Raw genomic sequence first — 21344 nt, forward strand, 5'->3', positions numbered from 1 at the left:
ATCATTTAAATGAAGCCTCCAGGCAGAATGTCTTATCACATCACTCTGCAGAGTCTGCTTTACCATGGATAATACATCCTCTGTTAGGAATGTAAGAAATGCAAAGACGAATTAGGCAGCTTACAGTATTGCTAATATCAACCCATTTTAAATCTATAAACTGTCATACAACAGTATTATCATGTAAATTTACAAAGCCATTTGTTCTGATTGTATTTGCTATGTTTCATTAATAAAATGAATGTGTTCGATGGAATCTCCTGACAGACATTGTGATGTGTGTGTAGGTATGTGTTGGGGTTTAGGTTCTCTTAAACTAGTGATTATATGGTCAATATAAAGTCATGTTGAGAAGCTTTCTTAAGGGTTTTTTTTGTTTTGTTATGTTTCCCTAACCAAATTTGACAACCTAATCTACAGTAATGGCTACCAAGGTAACAGTCACATTGCTTTATATCTGCAGGAGTGTTTCATGCAGTTTACATCATTTTTCATCTATATTGTTATCTTCGATATCTTTTCACCCAAGTGACCTCTGTATCCGGGAACTCATTAAGGTCTGAGGGAACCTCTTCTTCCAAGAAGAATGTGTATTAGAATGTTATATGAATGGATTGTAAAATGAATACATATATTATAACCCATTTAACAGAAAAAAAATATGTAGAGATGCATACCATTACTGCATATCAAAAGACACATAAGGAAAGGGAAATCATGAGTTTGACTTTTGCTTTTGTTTATTCTCTGTAAAACCATTAAAGGCATTAATGATTCATGACATTAAAGATAACGTTCCTGTAAGCAGTGGTGTAGTGGTAAATAAAAAAGTGGGTAAACACAGTCCAGTGGCCACGCCCCTATACTCGTGCCACAGTTCTGACTGAGAGTGCTCAGCTGTCAGTCTCACACGCAGCAATGCAACACAGACGCTCACCTTTAAAATATCTTGTCTTTAACCCAGGATTTGTGTATCACAGAAGAGTAGAAATGAGTAACCTCTGTATCCATTATATGGGAAGTGGGTAAATGCTATACTGCCCAATACGCTGTTTACCTGCGTATACCCTCGACTACACTGTATTGTTTTATAGCAATGGTTGAAAGGCATATAAATATGTCCTCCCTTTGTCAAAATCAATTAGCTCCCAGATATTTAAAACCTGTGATGAGTATTAGCTTGTGTCTTTGTTCCTCTGTCTGTCTTCCACCATCTCTGTAACAATGTCTTCCCTTGGAGGGCCAATGACTCTTGCCACCCTGCCATGATGCTCAGCCCCAGTCAGACTTCACTTTTCTGTGTGTGCTAATTTTATTCCCGTCAGCTAGGAATATAAACAATACAGACATTTGACTGACTGCCATCTTTAACGACCTAGCTGTAATAATCTAATACTAGTAAATAATGCAATAATATATTTCTGGGGTAACATTTAGCAACTGCTGACTCGTTTTTGATAATTGATACCGTTTATGCATTCTTATTGCTACTTGAAATGAAGGGTAGTGAGCTGCTTAATGCAAGATGAATGATATTATCATTGTAAACAAAAACTGGACACCAGCATTGGACATGAAATGGGTACGGGTTGCTTCCCCTTATTGTGCATAACACAAAGCATGATAGGTGGGTAATAATTAAGGCGTATAATTATTTTTGATCACATGACGTCTCTTTAAACTTATTTTGATCTGATTCTGTTTCCTAATTAAACTCAGAAAAGGTTGTTAATTACAAAACAATGTCACTTGTTTTTACCTTTATATCTTGACTAAACCAGATTCTGTTTCGCGTCATTTTTATATCTAACAAATTATATTAATTGCTCATCGCTGATCCTAATAGCATTTCATTCTTGCAGTCGACCAGTTTATCGTTGTGCTTTTGTTATTTTCACTCATTTAACAGAGTTGTCCTGACAGATTTTCTTTTCAGCATAAAATACCCAGTACGGTATGTACACTGATAGCAAGTCCATAATTTAAAATCTCTTTGATTTGTAGCAAAGAAAAAAAAAAATCTTAAACCCAATGTTTAATTAGTATTTTTCTCTTTATTAAGATGCAGAGACAGCTTAACAACTGCTAATTAACATTTAAAGGGAGGTGGAGGTTTGGAAAATAAAAACCAAAAAGAGTATAATGAAAACTGAGAATTTTAAATCTCCTGATGTTTTTATTATTTATACTTACTGTTAATGCAAAAGCTACAGCTTTCTATTCATGCAATAGCAAGGACTATTTATAAATGAGGTAGGGGAGAACTATAGAGCTTAAATCTGTTTAACATTGCAACCATCTATTTGACATAAACCATTACTTTAGCGGCTTTAACAAAGATGACATCTCTGAATGTACAGCAATACAAGTTAATCAGAATAGAGATTGCTTTAGTTGCTGTATATCTATTACACACACAAAACAATTTGATGCGTTACTTTTATGAATTTCAATATAGGATATTCCCAGTTATATTAACCTTAGTTTAAGCATTCTAAAATGTTCCCTGTGCATACTTACTGTACAAAAAAAACATATTGCTGACAGATGTAAAAAAAGGAAGAATCTGTTTAGCTGTAAATGTTAATACCACTGTGTATTCAGATTACACAATACAAAAAAAAAAAAAATAGCTACCATGCATTCACACTGAATATTGTAGACATACCATAATGCCTGCTTCCACATACTGTCCCTGCATAGCTTCACATTGACTATCATTAGACAGTGGTTATGTTTGGCTTTGCAAATGTACCATTCTTCTGAATTCCTGCTGTGAAAGCTAGATTCGAGGACGGAAATTGCACATACAGTATACTAAGCACTGAACTACTTGATATTCCAGTCATGTTCTTGCTGGCAGCAGAAGTGTAGCTTGTCAAATTATTACAGCACAGGAGCTGTGAATGGTTGCAGGACCTTCGTTCACTGAATTTAATCAGGGTCCAAATAAGGGGGTGTCACATTTCTCCATTGGAAAGATGATGTTTTTGGGTTTTTTTTTAACACAAAGATGATATCATAAAAAACAAGACAAAAATACCCGTCATGTCTTCGGAAGTTGATATGCAATTCTCCTATAGTGTTTGAACCCTCGGAGCAGCCAAATTAACAGAGTCCTGAGGGTGTAAACTTTACATATTAAAAAAAAAAAACTAAGCACAGCCAGTGGGCAAAAGCTAAATAAGATTTTTTTTTTTTTTTTCACAATCTTTAAAAACAGAGAAAGAAAGATTATCAAATTCTATCTTCATACTATAATGGAAACAGTTCCATGTCTTCGGGAGTTGTTATGTAAAAGCAAAAAAACTCCCATCCGTGTTAGAAGCCTTGGAACAGCCAAACATGTACACTTTACATACAAAAAAAGCACAGCTAGTGGGTAAATGATAAGTAAGAAATAGTGTTTTTTTTTATGAACTGGCTTTAAAAATGTTGAATTTCTATTTATGTACTCTGGATAATTGGTATCTGGGGACCTTCAACAGACCAGGTTGGCCAGACGCAGGGTATGACTAATGGGTTAGCAACCGTTCAGATAGGAAGGTCCAAGTTTGTGTCTTATATTGGACATATACAAATACATGTTACTTCATGTGTATTCTCTAATAACAGTCACAACACAGCATAGCAATCACTATCATCTCCTGAAACAATTGTGATGCCCTTTCTATCTCACTAAAACAGTTACATTCTCTCACATGGATTGCCCATTCAACTTGGCAGCAGTCCAGAGGCCACTTGGTGAGCACAGCCTCTCATCAGCCAAACAGCCTATATAACTGTAGAATAGACAGTACTCCCAAGCTCAATACATATAGAAGTGTATAAACATCCCACAATATTTTGACTGATATGCTGTACATACTCAGTTATAAATGATCTGCTTAAAAGGGGCTGTGGTTCCACAGCTGAAATGAGTCCTCTCACTGTTATGTTTTCCTGGATCCAGGGAAAACAGTCTTGCCCCTCCTCATCAAGTTTCATTCCATTGTGAGAGCAAGCAAAAAAAAAATACATATCCTAAGGGGGAGTATTACAAAACAAAAACACATGACAATCTAATAAAATAGACAAAATAAACTGGATGTATTTTTTTTAAAAAATTGTGAACAAAAGCAATTCCTACATCTGCTATTGAGATGAATGTTTTTCTCCCAGTATAAACCCCCGGTTAATAATGCATGTCTTAAAATAAATAAAACCAAATTCATGATAGCCTTTGTAAAATGAATATGTTATATTATTTTCTCTGTGAATGTCTCCACCTTACTGTTAGATAGATATTTGTAGCAGATATATAGTAAAGGTTATTGCACTGGTTTTGAATAAGAAGGTGCTCTTTACCCACTACAGTAATGGGCAGCAGTATTGTCTATGTGTTGCCTTACATTATTCATCATCATCTATCTATCTATCTATGTATCTATGTATCTATCTATCTATCTATCTATCTATCTATCTATCTATCTATATATATATATATATATATATATATATATATATATATATACACACACACAAAGATGAGATTAATACTATTTGGGTTTCTTAAACGTAGGCAGTTGCATTAATATATAATTTGATGTAGATGAAAAATACATTGGTCATCAAAAAAGCAGTGATTGGTTACTGAGCAGCCAAGACTCTTCAAGTTTTACAGTCATTATCCCTTTATTAACTTTTGAGAAACCGCTGAGAATAATATCTAATTTAAAGCGGTGACCTGACCAAAAAAGCTGCAGAACATTCAACACCACATAAACACAAAACCCTCATTAATTTTCATTGCAAAGAATCTAAAACATAAAAGAAGTTAAATAAATACAAACCATACTATGTGTGCAGATAAAGTTAATTATAACTATTAAGATATGACCTCTTGGGGGTTAAGGTTAAAGCAAGCGTTAGGGATAGCTTTAGGGCAATTTAATTATCCTGTATGAACTGATGGGGTCATTGTTCTGTCTGAAATCCTAACATATTTATACAGTGTCTAACCAGGACATTAGACATACAGTTGCAGCAGTCATGCACAAATTATTCTTGAAAAAATGCAGTCAATAGGGCTGTTCACCGACATTCTTTTTTGACCATGTTGCTTGCAACTCAAAGACATTTTATAGCTTTATTGGCATGGTAAACTCAAAAAATGCTAAATCCCTTACAAAACATCTTAAATGAAAACTGACAATGTAACATATCACTAAACAACAAACATATTAGAAAAGCCAAAAAATATTTTATTTTTTTGTAAGTTATACACAGTGGAGGGTTATTTCAATTAAATTAAATGTGTTGCTGGCAATGATAAAGATCTTAAAAGTGAAGATAAAGTGGAAAATATAGAAATAATTTAAAATGATCATGTGGAAGGGTTGGCCAATGGTCTGGCAGGAATAGCAAATGCAGAATAACACAGACTCGGGATATGGTTCAGTGCTGGGGAGCATACATTTATCTTGCTCTTAATTGTATTATTACTTGTACTGTGATACTTGAAATGTATTTGCTTTCGATTGTAAGTCGCCCTGGATAAGGGCGTCTGCTAAGAAATAAATAATAATAATAATAATAATAATAATAATAATAATAATAATAAATGATAAAACAAAAAACACAATAAAAAGTCACCATTGAGCAGGCTCTTAACAAACACTGGTTTGAAACTGCAGCATTCCAACAAGCACTCAGGCAGCTATTTTGACTTCTCAGGCTCCAACTAAAAGACATCTCCCAGCCCTTCCTTTGAATATTTGGCCAGGATAAATAGTCCAGACCTGACCACATTAGCACCTGTTTTCAGTCCAGGGATAGGGGTTTAAACCCCACCCCTGCTAAATAAAACAAAAACTAAAATATTAACATTTGCAGGGTGTCACCCCTGTCACAACATTTTGTGAACTCTTTCTGATAAGCACAGTCCAAGGGAAAAGAAAAACACAGAACAATATGCCTTTCGGAAAATGTATACATCACCCACCACACCTGTCAGAATAAATGTGATGGACATAAATCCTTTTCGATAGTTGGACTAAATTGAATTTGATAGGCTTGATAGAACCAGTTTTCAGAAGCTATGCAGTAGATTCCCCATAGACCAACAATACAACAGCAGATGCATTAGTTTTACTTTTTCAATAATAATTAGAATTCCATCTTATATACACATACAATTTTAAAAACATGTAATAAAATGATCAGCAATTCATATGTAACAAGACCTCAGAACCCCACTTTTGATCTCCCATCCACTACATTCATTCAAACTGTGAGGATGTAATGTTACAATCACAATATACTGTATTATTAGTTGTAGCCAGCAATAAACTGATATGGGCATGGTACAGCTCATACAGTTCATCAGCTGCATTTCTGAGACTTTCAATGTTTATTTGACCTTACACGGAGTGCAAAATCTCCTTGTGAAATGTTATTCTAATTTTTGTAGTTAAAAATGTCCTCCTTAACAATAACAATCACAAGTGTGCATATGCAACTCATAAAACGTGGTCATTATATATATAAGACAATTAAAAAAATGTAGAAACTGGATTAACGATGACTCCAGACTAATTTATACAGTGTCAACCTACATTTCAAAGCATTGTGAGACAATAGCAAACCATTGTAATTAAAGCTACAAGTAAATACATTTGTAGTTGGTAAATCAGAATTCATCTGAGACGCATCAGATTTAGAAGTCTTTACTCTTAGGTACAATGTTTTAGTCTAAAATGTGGGTCACTTTCTTCCCTTCTTCCAACTCATTTGTCTTCACATCTGGAGTACACATGAAATACACTGCCCTAGATATTTATTCAGATTGTGCTGAGTAGGCTTCTCATATCCCTTGATATAACTACTGTATAATTTGGCATAACCTGACACAATACAGTAACTTTGTGACACATCAAATTTAAGATAGTGCTTACATTTCTTGGCTGATTTCTCATGTATGACCTACAGTATATATAATGTTCTGAGAAAAGAATAGGCTTATGGAAATCTTTGTTTAAACTTTGTTACCAGATTCTTCTTATTTTTTCTTAATCTCACTGTGCTTGGCTGTACAGTACTCCTGATGCAATACTATACTGTAAAACTGATATTATTAACAGTCCCTAATGTCATTGTGCTGGAAACCACCTGCGGTGTATTAATAACAACATCAACAGGGTGTAACGGCAATTAAGACAGCAGATTCTGCTTTTAGAGTATTATCATCCATTTACCGCAGTGCAGCTTAAACTTACTCCTTATTATTTATATGATTCCGGTATACTGCTATAAAGGGATTAAATCAACTACAGTACTTCATAGTAACGTTAACAATAACTAGTATTACCTGAAGGATGATAAGTACTGTAAAAAAAGTTCCAAAAAAGTTCCAAAAAGTAACCGATTGATCCTGTTTATGAGATGTTTTATAAATATGTGTCTATGTATGTTTTTGTATTTTATTTAATTTATGTGGCATAATAAATGATGGGGTAAGAAAATCTATTTTTGGAGCTATTGAAATCTTTTATCATGACCAAAATCCCTACTTCCTCATGTGATGACGTAGTATTTTTCTAAAGCGCACATTGAAATAAAATATACCAAATTAAATCGCAGGATTTAATTAAAGGTTGTTGGCAATTTGCAAGGGCTTTTACACTATACATTTGTATCAAATTGTTTTTGTACCAAAGTATAACAATCCTGTACAAAAAACAAACAAACAAAAAAAAATCCCTCCAAATATGGTCAACGCAAAATTAAAACTGGTCATTCATGCAGTGCAGACAGCTCTAGTAGGACTGAATATTGGCAGGATCCTGGTTACTTGGCAGGCACCTTATTGATCAGTTATTTGGCATTGCACACAATTTGCAGATTAAAAGAATGGAAGCTTTCTTCTTTACAAAGAGAAGGCTGTCACATGAAGATACACAAAGAGCTGATTTCTTCATCTGGCAAATCCATAAAAGTAGTTATGGGATGAAAAGTGTTGCTGTGTGAATTGTACTGCTTGCTTGTCTTCTGTCCTTGATTATCCCAGGTGACAGGTGGTCCAGGCATGAAGTCTGCCCTACAGAATAGCTAACCCAGACTTTCATGATGTATTGTACAGTAGAAACATCTACTGAAGTCTGATCCAAGAACATGAGATGGGAAAACAGCATCCACATTCTCAAAGGTGTCTGGACAGTTTATAGAAAGAAAAAAAATGACATTAACTGCAATTCTGACATAAGAACATAAGAACATAAGAAAGTTTACAAACGAGAGGAGGCTATTCAGCCCATCTTGCTCGTTTGGTTGTTAGTAGCTTATTGATCCCAGAATCTCATCAAGCAGCTTCTTGAATGATCCCAGGGTGTCAGCTTCAACAACATTACTGGGGAGTTGGTTCCAGACCCTCACAATTCTCTGTGTAAAAAAGCGCCTCCTATTTTCTGTTCTGAATGCCCCTTTATCTAATCTCCATTTATGACCCCTGGTCCTTGTTTCTTTTTTCAAGTCAAAGAAGTCCCCCGGGTTGACATTCTCTATACCTTTTTGAATGTTTGGATTTTGAATGTTTGAATCAGATCGCCACGTAGTCTTCTTTGTTTAAGACTGAATAGATTCATTTCTTTTAGCCTGTCTGCATACAACATGCCTTTTAAAACTGGGATAATTCTGGTTGCTCTTCTTTGCACTCTTTCTAGAGCAGCAATATCCTTTTTGTAATGAGGTGACCAGAACTGAACACAATATTCTAGGTGAGGTCTTACTAATGCATTGTAGAGTTTTAACATTACTTCCCTTGATTTAAATTCAACACTTCTCACAATATATCCGAGCATCTTGTTAGCCTTTTTTATAGCTTCCCCACATTGTCTAGATGAAGACATTTCTGAGTCGACATAAACTCCTAGGTCTTTTTCATAGTTCCCTTCTTCAATTTCACTATCTCCCGTATGACATTTGTAATGCACATTTTTATTGCCCGCATGCAATACTTTACACTTTTCTCTATTAAATTTCATTTGCCATGTGTCTGCCCAATTCTGAATGCTGTCTAGATCATTTTGAATGACCTTTGCTGCTTCAACAGTGTTTGCCACTCCTCCTATTTTTGTGTCATCTGCAAATTTAACGAGTTTGCTTACTATACCAGAATCTAAATCATTAATGTAGATCAGGAATAGCAGAGGACCTAATACTGATCCCTGTGGTACACCACTGGTTACCTCACTCCATTTTGAGGTTTCTCCTCTAATCAGTACTTTCTGTTTTCTACATGTCAACCACTCCCTAATCCATGTGCATGCATTTCCTTGAATCCCTACTGCGTTCAGTTTGAGAATTAATCTTTTATGCGGGACTTTGTCAAAAGCTTTCTGGAAATCTAAATAGACCATGTCATATGCTTTGCAGTTATCCATTTTCAATGTTGCATCCTCAAAAAAGTCAAGCAGGCCAAACCAATTGTTCTAGACTGTTGTTAGCTTCCTTAACTGTTTAATGAATATCAGACCTGTTTTATTTTATTTATAACATAATTTAATAATGTTAATTATTATTATTATTATTATTATTATTATTTATTTCTTAGCAGACGCCCTTATCCAGGCTTCATTAATAAAACAAATAATGAACTGGAATAAAATAACATACACAAGTCTATGACTTAATGGTGTTCTGCAAATGCTACGCATAGTTGTCTATAATTGTGAAAATAATGCTAAATGTCTTATTACTCCTGAATGTATAATCATCTCATGTTCAAATAATTTGTAAAAGATTTTTATGACAAATCTCTAAGTGCTTTAATTGTATGTGTGTGCCTGTAACAGGACGAGGTGCCCTGTACATTGTTTTGTTTGTTTATTTTTAGATCGGGGTCTCCCCTTCCGCCCCTGAGCAGTGTGTTTTTGTATTTGTTATTGTTTTGTTTATGTATTTGTGACGGCGAGGCACCGCAGGTTTTGTTATTGTTTTTGTATTTATTGTTATTTATGTAATTAGGACAGCGTAGCCGATTTGTTTGTTTTGTTTAGCACTTTAATTAATAAACTCGTGCAGATTGTGGCCGAGGGGTAATAGGATAATTACTAGCCAGTTAAACCCCTCGGCCACGGTATATAAGCCTGCAGCTCTCGGCACTCGAGGTGGGTGTTAGAGAGGAGAGAGCGAGTGGAGTGAGAGGAGTAATAGAAAACGAAACTTTATTTGAGAACAGTGAAGGCGATCTGCCCAGCCTGACCTGTGTTGTGTTATATTTTGTGTTCGAGATTTGTTTTGTTTAAACCTTTTATTTTGCTCTGTGAGCACAGTTTCTTTTTGTTAAAAATATTTTATTTATTTTTGCTGAATAAAAACGGCACAACCTTTAACTGCAGTACTTGCCTGGTGTGTGTGTGTTTACCTTCCTGCTTCTGGCCTGACGTCAGACCACTCGTCCAGCCTGTCACAGTGCCATATAAGTAATAGTAGCACTTTAAAACTCCTAAAATAAGCCTTTTATACTGTTATAAAGAGTGCAAGTCAATGGAAATTTGAAGTGTCTATGTAAGCAATAAACCCAACAGGGTGGGCAGTATTGGGCAATACCGGACTGCCCAAGGACGTAATGAGCACCTGGAAGGTGGCATTTACCAATAGCGACCACTCTGGAGGGTCTTATAGTGCTTAGAAAATGGGCAACTGTTACGAAAAAAAGACAGAAATCATTTTTGTGGTTTGAACAGAGACGTTTTATTTATTTTTAATCCTGATGAGTAGGTGGCTCAAGGATATCTGTCCAGGTGAAAAGGCACTTATGATGGTACTTTTTATTTCCTGGTCATCCATTTAATGTTAATGTACCCCCTGCCAAGGGTACTAGCCAATGAGATGCCAGGAGTTATTGATTATCTGGTCAATTGACTCCACCTTAGTTGCTACTGTATAAACAGCTCTCCCATCTTTTTACAGCTTCTTTTCAAATAGAACACGGTTTAGTTATAATGAAGTTATAAATCTGACAGCTCAAATTTAAGTGTGATGGTTTATACCTAATCTTCTTGTTCTGTATGCATGGCTTTTGTAAATGTTGAACTAAAAAGTGTTCTCTGCTTTTCAGGGTGTTTTGAGTGCTGCATTAAATGCTTGGGTGGCATTCCTTATGCATCCCTGATTGCTACCATCTTGCTTTATGCTGGGGTGGCACTCTTCTGTGGCTGCGGACATGAAGCCCTCTCTGGAACGGTCACCATTCTGCACAACTACTTTGAGGTGGCAAGATCTGCTGGGGACACCTTAGATGTCTTTACAATGTGAGTAATCATTTATCTCATTTATACTGTATTTGTTAAAACGTATTAGATATGCTTACCCACCTGTGACAGGATGCCTTCAGTGATGACGTCAGACCAGAAACACAGACTCAGGAAGTAGCGGGTGAGAGCTGAAACACTACAGCGTTCAGCTTATTTTATTAAATAATAAATCAAAAACAAAAGATTTAAACAAACACAAACAAAAAGGCATGTTGGCCAAACAAATAAACAAATAAGTATCGTGCTGGTGTAAACCAGCACGCTTTGCAGTTATTTTTATGTTTTGTTTTCTCTCTCCTCATTCTCTCCGCTCTCACTCCTAATACACCCTCTCCTAGGGTAGAGAGCTGCAGGTTTATATACAGTGACCATCTCTCGATTAGCAACAATTAATCAATGAATTAACTCGGGAGGTGGTCACCGTCTGCATGAGTTTAATAAGGATGTGTGACTGTCAGCCAGCTAAATAAATCACTAGCAGATCAGTCACGCATACTCACAAGGTTTTTAAAATATAAAAACAATAACAAATATGCAGCGCTTTTATCTGCGCCGCAAACAATAATACAAATCATAAAAACACAGTGCACATATAAATATAAGGGCGGGACACTCCGCCACACCACCCCATCACACACACACACACACACAAACGTTGTGCTATGGCAAAGAGGAAAAACAAATATAGTGCTTGCTGTTCCTCTGTACTTGTTTCAAAATAGGGCTGACCTGAGAGAGGTTTGTAACAGAGTGAGTGTTCCTCCCGTCACATGGTGGGTAGTTTTGGGTACTGATTGGTTGACCAATAGCCAATCAAACAACCAGGCAGGTGGCTAAAGGACTGCAACTGGTCTTGTGGAAGAGAACATCACTGGCTGTCAGATAGCTTTGTGCACACATTTTCCTTCAGATTGACTATACCACAGGTGCTGCTTCCGGCTTCTGTTTTCTACAGACACATGTTTTTATGTATGAATATACATGATACAAAACCATTCACAGCAAAATGTGTCTATTAAAATATTTACAATTCTAAAATCTTGACGCAGGCGGACATTTTGTTAGTGTTGTCCCTCATTTCTATGAAAACATAAATATTGTGTGAGTAATACATACTACTGATTCAGCTTCTATTTGTGCTTCTTGGGCACCTAGGAATGGCTGAAAGGTAGCCTATCAAAATAAATACTCCCTATACACAGGTAAAAGATAGATATATCTGCACTGAAGCAAAAATGTACAAAACAAACAGTATAATAAGATGGAAGTCATTAAAACATTTAGATTTCTATGTTTTTCTAGTGGATTGGGCTACTCAACAGATATTTTCTTAACATTACTGCTTTGAGAAAGGGGCTTAATTGAAGACACAGCTTTCACACAGTGGAAATCAGCAGTTTCTATTTCCTTTGCACTTCCCTTTATAAAAACAATTAAACATTTCAGATATTCCTGGCACATTGTTGACATTGTATTAAAAGATTTGTAGGATATTTGCCAATAAGCTTTATGGCTGTCAATCTGTAAATCCTGGAGTTCCAAAGTCATGAAACAGACTTTCTCAGTGTTGAAATTGTTTAAATGTGTTTCCTACTAATCTCCAATTACTGTGGGAGTCAAATATTTACAATACTAAAGAACCCAAGGGGCAATTCAATGCCAAATCCACAAATGGTATCCACCCGACCTCTGATTTCAAATAAGCTCATGTAATTTTAGTCATAAACTGTTGCTTTATATCAGCATTTCTTATTCTATATAAAGAGAATACTCTCTGATCCATTTTAACAATGTTAGAAAATATTTTGTAATTCATGCTGTAATGGCTGAATAACTACTGAAGCTATCATTTCTATATATTTTTTTCCATGTTTCAGTGCTTATTCTTTACTCTGCATGGGACTGATTCACAGAGCTGGCTGGCTCTTCAGTAATTGCCACACATTTAAACATGTGGTTTTTTGGGGTTTTTTTTTGTATTTTAATGCTGTTATATGCACTGACAATTAAAGAATGACATTCTCTTTTTAAAACCATTACACATGCTGAGTTTTAAAAAATAATCCATATGGTTGTTCACGGCATTCAGGTCTTCACTGAAAATGTATTTCTTTGACATAGAATTCCCTTATCTGTAATCTTTTAATTTGTAGCTTTCTTAACTTAGTGGTTTAATAGTTAATTATATGCATTTGTATGTATTTATGTATGTATTCAAATTGTCCACTGCTATTGTACAGTGTCTTATAAATGTAATTTGGTTTTTGTGTTGTGTAACACATGTTTAAAACTAGAAAATGGAAACTATTTGACTTCATACACTGCACCTCTGGACACTGAATGTATATTTTAGAGGAATGTCTACAAAATGAATGTGTCGCTTGATATATTATATACACCTCCTCCTCAATTTTTTATTTTTTAATCCACACAATCATAGCATCTAGGAACAGGACTCCATGGTTATTTACATTTACTGTAAATGCCAAATCCACTTTGCATTAATAAAAATCCATCATCCAAGCAACCCTTTTTGATAATATAGTCCTAGATTCACAACAGACGAAAAAGAGTGCCATTTAATTTCCACTCTGAGAACACTAAGTAAGCAACACCGTGGTATTATAAACTGTTTAGTATAAGTATAGTTTTAATTCTACAGTACCAAGTTACAAAAAGAAATGCTGTTATACAACAATGGAAGAAATGATCAAACGTAGAATACTAGAAAAAATGTACAGGAAAAGATTTTTTTTTTTTTTTTAAATCTATATTTTATTTTATTGATTGTTGTTTGGTTTTATAAGATGTGGTAACATTTTATAAGGTGTGTTATAAGGTATCATAACAGTAATGCTTGTTTTTTTTTTTTTTACACCACAATAATACAGCGTTGTTACTTAGAAATAGAATTAGTAATAGAATGTAACTTGATTTCACATCCACTCTGACCTGTTTTTCTTTTACTGTTTGTACTTTTTCTATTACTGTAGTCCAGTGCCTTATAACACAGGATGTACAATAGAATGGTAGACAGATCTTTAAAGAAGCTTTGTTGCATCATGTGCCACACAGAGTACTGTAAATGGTAAAAAATAAGAGGGTGCCATTCCTTTGATGAATTATTCCTTTCTGCTTTGGAAGGGTGGTGTCCCCTACTGTGATCTGTATATCATATATGTATTTATGTATGACTGGCCGCTTTCTTTTTTTGGTTTCAATAGTATAGAGAATAAAATATAACTAAATACCTAATACAGACTACAAAAAATATTTCTAGTATAGCAGCATTGTATATGATGAGGGTAAGAGCAATATAGTCAGCTGCCTCACCTTGCTGGCATTGTGACTGCTTTTTATTATTACCATATTAATATAATTTTATTCTAATTCTGTAGGATTGATATCTTCAAGTATGTCATCTATGGTATGGCAGCAGCTTTCTTTGTTTATGGGATTCTGCTTATGGTGGAGGGATTCTTCACAACAGGTGCCATTAAAGATCTCTATGGAGATTTCAAAATTACCACGTGTGGTAGATGTGTTAGCGCCTGGGTAAGTGTAATATGTTGATGCTGCATGCCTTGAAAATGTGATAATGAACACAGGCTTGTTTTTTTTTATCAATTTATAACTACAGAAGATTGAATCTTCAGATTTTTTTTTGGTTTGGTTTTGTTTTTTGCAATTTCTATTTCACCCCAATGTTTTTTTTTTGCATAACTTAATAACATTTTAAATTGTATTACCTCTGACCTATATATTACATTTTAGAATAATGCAATTAGTTTGTACTGTATAGGAGATTTATGCAGATATAAAAGTGATACGAAGAGTTACGCCAAACTTAACAAATCCATAAAATCCATGACACTGTACTTGTTTCTAGTTGTTCAGGATTCTTACGTGCTAGAAAAATATAAACTACATTTTATTTCCATACTTGATATTCTCTCTTGTTTAGACAAATAAATGAACACGTTTGGAGTTCTAGTTATGTGTCACAAAATACAGGGATCAAAGTAACTGCCGTTTACATTTTATTGAGATTTTTTTTTCTAACTGTACAAAAACAAACAAACAAAAAAAAAATACTGCAAGTAATATATGACAGTGCAGGGTCTGGTTTCTATATTGCAAGATGTATTTGAGAGTGCAAACGATAGTTCTTTCAACCACAACAGCGAGAGATTTAACTAACGAGTTATTAAATCAGTTAGAACATGTTTGACACATTTAAAGACACAATAGACAATGAGCCTGATTGCAAAGGGAAATGTTGGGTTGTATTAGGAGACAAAGTAGACAGGAAAACACTTTATATAGAAACACTACTTCTGTCATATATTCTGTTCCTGACATCGTACATGCCTAACGTGACATTGAGCCCCAGGATATCTGTTTTTGTTCAGATGCAAAGTTTGCACAATATTTATTTTACTAAATAGTTGATGTTTAAAAATATAAATATATTGCAGCATATATGTGCAGTTTAATTTCTATAGGATGAACATTTCTGCTTTCTGTCAAGAATTGTATGCACTGAGAATATGACCCTTAGTCTGTTTCCTTAAAAGAGTTGTTTCAATTTAGTAACACAAGCCTCAAAACTCCCTATTTGGTTATTGGCAAGTTGGATATAGTCATGGAAATCTTGGCAGTGATAACCATGAAGGAGACAGAAAATAAATTGCTTTTGAGAATTGTAGAAAGCAGATTCATCAACAGCTATAAAAATTGCTAACAAATACAACAACAAAATAACATGCTAAGTAACACAGGTGGGGGTGAGCAAAAATGTAATTAAATGAAATTTTAGTTAAAAAAAAAAAAAAAAAAAAAAAAAAGAAGAAAATTCTAACTATTACCTACTAGATAAACGCTGTCGTTCACAGCCACTACTATGACAGCCACTAGTATGAGACTTAATATATTAGAAGCAACAGTTAAATAATACGTGTACTCATGCATGAATAGGTGTGCACACCCGTTTTAATGCAGGAAGTCAATATGGAGTTTGTTGTGTATTAATTAAGTGCTTACACTTGTTTAGAAACACCTACACCTGTCTTTTTTATTGCTAATTACAGTTCATCATGCTGACATACATCTTTATGCTGGCCTGGCTTGGTGTCACAGCTTTCACCTCCCTACCAGTCTTCATGTACTTCAATATCTGGACAATTTGCCAGAATACCACTGTTGTTGAAGGTGCCAACCTGTGCTTGGATCTCCGTCAGTTTGGTATGTAAATACATAGTGCATCATAAGGTGATGAGTCAGAAATTCCCTTCCCAGTTTGCCAATTTCAACAGAAAACATTCCAGGATTTAAAACTGTCTATCCAGCGCCTGCACCAGTTGACACAGACAGAAAAGGAGCATGTTATTTAGCACAGATAGTATTTGTAACTGCTGAGAAAAGCTAAATAGTTATTACAATTATATGTTTTTAGAATTTAAATGTTACTAGCTTACACATTTTTTAATAAAGTTTATGCATTGGTATAAATACAAAATGTGAGACATCGTGAACTATGCAGAAACATTATTAAACATCCCTATACAGTAAATGTGATTCTGCCACCACTCCAAATTCAGCTGCTAATATCTCATACACTATATGAGATGCCAACTTCATATTTTCAAGGTTATGGAAACTCCACAGGCCTGCGACGTAAGATGGCTGACGTATTGTGGTTACGCGACTTTTAGGTTTCTAGATTATAATGCTTTGAGATACTGGTTACATTCTCTAGGTCAGATTTAATAAACGGTATCCTACAATAACAAATGAACCTGTTTGCCAAAGACGGACATCTCAATTTGAGGCACTGACTTCAGATTGGTATGTTTATATACAACTTGTATTTTGAATGTGTTTGTGTGCATGACTTAATATGGCTGTGTGACAGGGTAGCATAATTTATTCTCACACACATTTTTTTCAGCACAGGTTTGCACAATTGTATTAAACTAAATAAACAAGTAAAAACAAAACTATAAATCAAAAGAACTGGCCCTTTAAGGCAAGGTGAAGAGTTTTAAGTAACCCCCAATCAGTACAGTAAGTCCATAACAATGACCGGAACAGAGAACACTGATCTCTTTAATACACTGGCCAGGCTAAATTGGCAATCAATTTAGCTTGACCACTTTCTCACGGGTTCTTCCCTCAAGGAGGGATTTGTACCTCTTCCTGTCCAAATCACACATATTTACACTATTTACATTGCAGGGCTTCCGTCCTGTCACAGACTGCTGTTGTATTTCTGGAGTATAGAGAACACTTCTAGAGACTGGCTTTAGAGTTGGTTATGAAAAAGAAGAACAGGAAAAGCTGGAGATAAAACATTAAGCTCTGTCCTTTCCTCTTACAATCTACTCCCTTAGGTGCTTTGTTTTTGTTCACAACAGAAAATGTAGTTGAAAATATCTGAACCTATTTGAAACTTGGATTTTTGTATGCATTTCCTTTTGTTTATGTTTAAGGAATTGTAACTATTGGAGAGGAAAAAAAGATCTGCACAGGTTCCGAGAATTTCTTCAAGATGTGTGAATCAAATGAGGTCAGTCTTGGTATTGTTCAGTGAGACTCACCATTAAACAGTCAAGCCTTTGTTAACTTTCTTTTAGATATCTTTCTATAAATGTTGTGCCAAGATGCAGTGCTGTAGTGAGTCAGAAGTGGTAAAGTATTCACCGTTCATTAGACATAATTGGACCCAGGTTTAGGAACAGGGCAGTGAAAAATTAAATAACCACCCTACTTTGACTAACATTTGTGAGCCCGTTGCTTTTGTTGATAACTACAATACCCGTGTATTGGTACAATAGATTGGATGCTGGTTGAAGTTTTAAAACACAATAATATACATGTCTACTTCTTCCTCATATTAAACTTGGCTTTAGTAAGATTCACCATTAAACATTTTACAAAATTCTGAAATATGGTTTTGAGTAATATTGGTCTAGCGTACCAGCAAACCCAATCACCATGCCCACATATTAAAGGACCCAGCAGTGCCTTACAACATACTGTATTTACAATATATTATAGAATGCCTAATTCAGTTCTATAATACAGGCTTACCTACTTATTTAAACTTTTCCCACACTGTTTGTTCTGTGGAGTAATATGACACGTTTTTTCTTCACAGCTTGACCTGACATTCCATTTGTTTATTGTTGCACTTGCTGGAGCTGGAGCAGCGGTCATTGCTATGGTGAGCACTGAAAATCTATTAGCCTTGTTATCTCAGGACACTGGTCAGGTTTAAACTGTCGTTGTGACAACGGCCCTAGAGCCTTTCTAATAGTGGGGGGGCCAAGGTCTGGTGGTGAGGATGTAGGGGGTGGGGTCGGTATGAACCGTCCCACCCCCCAGGACAATTTTTCATATATTGAAATGAAATTAGAGCTTTGCAGGACTAATTAAGAAAAAAGGACAAGATATTTGGGTTTAAAACGTAAAGAAAAAGGCCTGGAACAGATAAATGGTTTTACAAGTGTTGATATGTCAGCCTAAGATGTAATAGGCTACTTGATGGATGAGACTGAGCTTGTACTTGCAGGAAGCTCAGTTAATGGCTGCTTTTACAACAGAAAATATTGCTATACCTGCCAAACCTTTATACATACAGACGTGCTCAAATTTGTTGGTACCCTTACAGCTCATTGAAATAATGCTTCATTCCTCCTGAAAAGTGATGAAATTAAAAGCTATTTTATCATGTATACTTGCATGTCTTTGGTATATCATAGAATAATGCAAAGAAGCTGTGAAAAGAGATGAATTATTGCTTATTCTACAAAGATATTCTAAAATGGCCTGGACACATTTGTTGGTACCCCTTAGAAAAGGTAATAAATAACACTGTGTAACAATTTTTTTTTTTTTTTTTTTTTTTGTTCCTGGGTAGTAAGTGTTATTTCCTAATTGCTTATGCCTCAAAAGTATAGAAAATGGCTATTATTCCCCACAAACTTTGCTTTTGTGACCAGGACAGTGATATTTTGAAATGTACCTATTTTCCAGAACATTCCAGATAGATTCATTGCTGAGTAAACTTGGAGTAACTTCTAGAACTTTCCAGTAATATAAATAGTAGTATAAATACAGGGGCCTTAAGCCCACCAGTTCAGTTTGGTTCAAGCTGCCTAAGTGGATACATATGTGCATTTTTCTGAGATGGCATCAAGGTCATAGGAGACTTCAAAATGGTGGCATTCCTGATGGGTCTCCAAGGTGGTTTTACCAAGTTTCCCTGCTATCTTTGCCTTTGGGACAGCAGGGACACCAAGGCGCACTACCACAGGCGGGACTGGCCACAGCGGACCAAGTTCTCTGTGAGGAGGAACAACGTCAAGTGGGAGCCACTGGTGGACCCCCGGAAGGTGCTGATGCCACCACTGCACATCAAATTGGGCCTTATGAAACAATTTGTCAGAGCTCTAGATAAGGAGTCGGCAGCCTTCAAGTACCTTCAAGACTTCTTCCCTAAGCTGTCTGAGGCAAAGGTCAAAGCCGGTGTCTTTGTCGGACCACAGATAAAGAAGATCCTGGAGTGCAATGAATTCCCCAAGAAGCTCACTAGTAAGGAGAAAGCAGCTTGGAACAGCTTTGTCGCAGTGGTTCGGGGCTTCCTGGGCAATCACAAGGCTGAAAACTATGTGGAGCTGGTTGAGACTCTGGTGAAGAACTACGGCACAATGGGCTGTAGGATGTCCCTCAAAGTCCATATCCTTGATGCTCATCTTGATAAATTCAAGGAGAACATGGGAGCGTACTCGGAGGAGCAAGGCGAGCGCTTCCACCAGGATATACTAGACTTTGAACGCCGCTACCAAGGACAGTATAACGAGAACATGATGGGAGACTACATTTGGGTGCTGATTCGTGAAAGTGATTTACAGTATAATCGTAAATCTCGAAAAACTACTCACTTCTAAATCTTTTGTAGTCATTTTTGTGTTACTTTAGTATAAATACATGTTAATTTGGATTAATATGTTGTTTTTTTCTGACTTTATGTGAACGAAAAGACACAAATTCGCCCGTTTTCTCATTGGAAATAGGGAAATTTCAAAATATTACTGTCCTGGTCACAAAAGCAAAGTTTGTGGGGAATAATAGCCATTTTCTATACTTTTGAGGCATAAGCAATTAAGAAATAACACTTACTACCCAGGAACAAAAATTGTGTTACATAGTGTAATTGGATTATAGTGATATTTCAAACTAATTAGTTTCTTTAATTAGTATCAAACATGTCTCCAATCTTGTAATCAGTCATTCAGCCTATTTAAATGGAGAAAAGTAGTCACTGTGCTGTTTGGTATCATTGTGTGCACCACACTGAACATGGACCAGAGAAAGCAAAGGAGAGAGTTGTCTGAGGAGATCAGAAAGAAAATAATAGACAAGCATGGTAAAGGTAAAGGCTACAAGACCATCTCCAAGCAGCTTGATGTTCCTGTGACAACAGTTGCAAATATTATTAAGAAGTTTAAGGTCCATGGAACTGTAGCCAACCTCCCTGGGCGCGGCCGCAAGAGGAAAATCGACCCCAGAGTGAACAGAAGGATAGTGCAAATGGTAGAAAAAGAACCAAGGGTAACTGCCAAAGAGATACAAGCTGAACTCCAAGGTGAAGGTACGTCAGTTTCTCATCGCACCATCCGTCGCTTTTTTGAGCGAAAGTGGGCTCCATGGAAGAAGACCCAGGAGGACTCCACTTTTGAAAGAAAAACATAAAAAAAGCCAGACTGGAATTTGCTAAAATGCATATTGACAAGCCACAATCCTTCTGGGAGAATGTCCTTTGGACAGATGAGTCAAAACTGGAGCTTTTTTGCAAGTCACATCAGCTCTATGTTCACAGACGAAAAAATGAAGCTTTCAAAGAAAAGAACACCATACCTACAGTGAAACATGGAGGAGGCTCGGTTATGTTTTGGGGCTGCTTTGCTGCGCCTGGCACAGGGTGCCTTGAATCTGTGCAGGGCACAATGAAATCTCAAGACTATCAAGGCATTCTGGAGCGAAACG

General features: G+C 35.8%; 1 protein-coding gene across 2 annotated transcripts in view; it reads left to right on the forward strand.

The window, feature by feature from the left end:
- Positions 1-21344, forward strand: part of LOC117421395 (neuronal membrane glycoprotein M6-a) — a 90203-nt gene that overhangs the window by 55542 nt on the left and 13317 nt on the right. For both annotated transcript variants that reach the window (XM_034035765.3, XM_034035764.3), the window contains exons 2-6: positions 11099-11291; positions 14693-14849; positions 16385-16538; positions 17786-17862; positions 18454-18519. In XM_034035765.3, coding sequence (XP_033891656.1) covers positions 11099-11291; positions 14693-14849; positions 16385-16538; positions 17786-17862; positions 18454-18519 — 647 coding nt within the window. The remainder of the gene's footprint in view (positions 1-11098; positions 11292-14692; positions 14850-16384; positions 16539-17785; positions 17863-18453; positions 18520-21344) is intronic.

Source organism: Acipenser ruthenus, chromosome 1, assembly GCF_902713425.1.
Source record: "Acipenser ruthenus chromosome 1, fAciRut3.2 maternal haplotype, whole genome shotgun sequence".
Classification (NCBI taxonomy): domain Eukaryota; kingdom Metazoa; phylum Chordata; class Actinopteri; order Acipenseriformes; family Acipenseridae; genus Acipenser; species Acipenser ruthenus.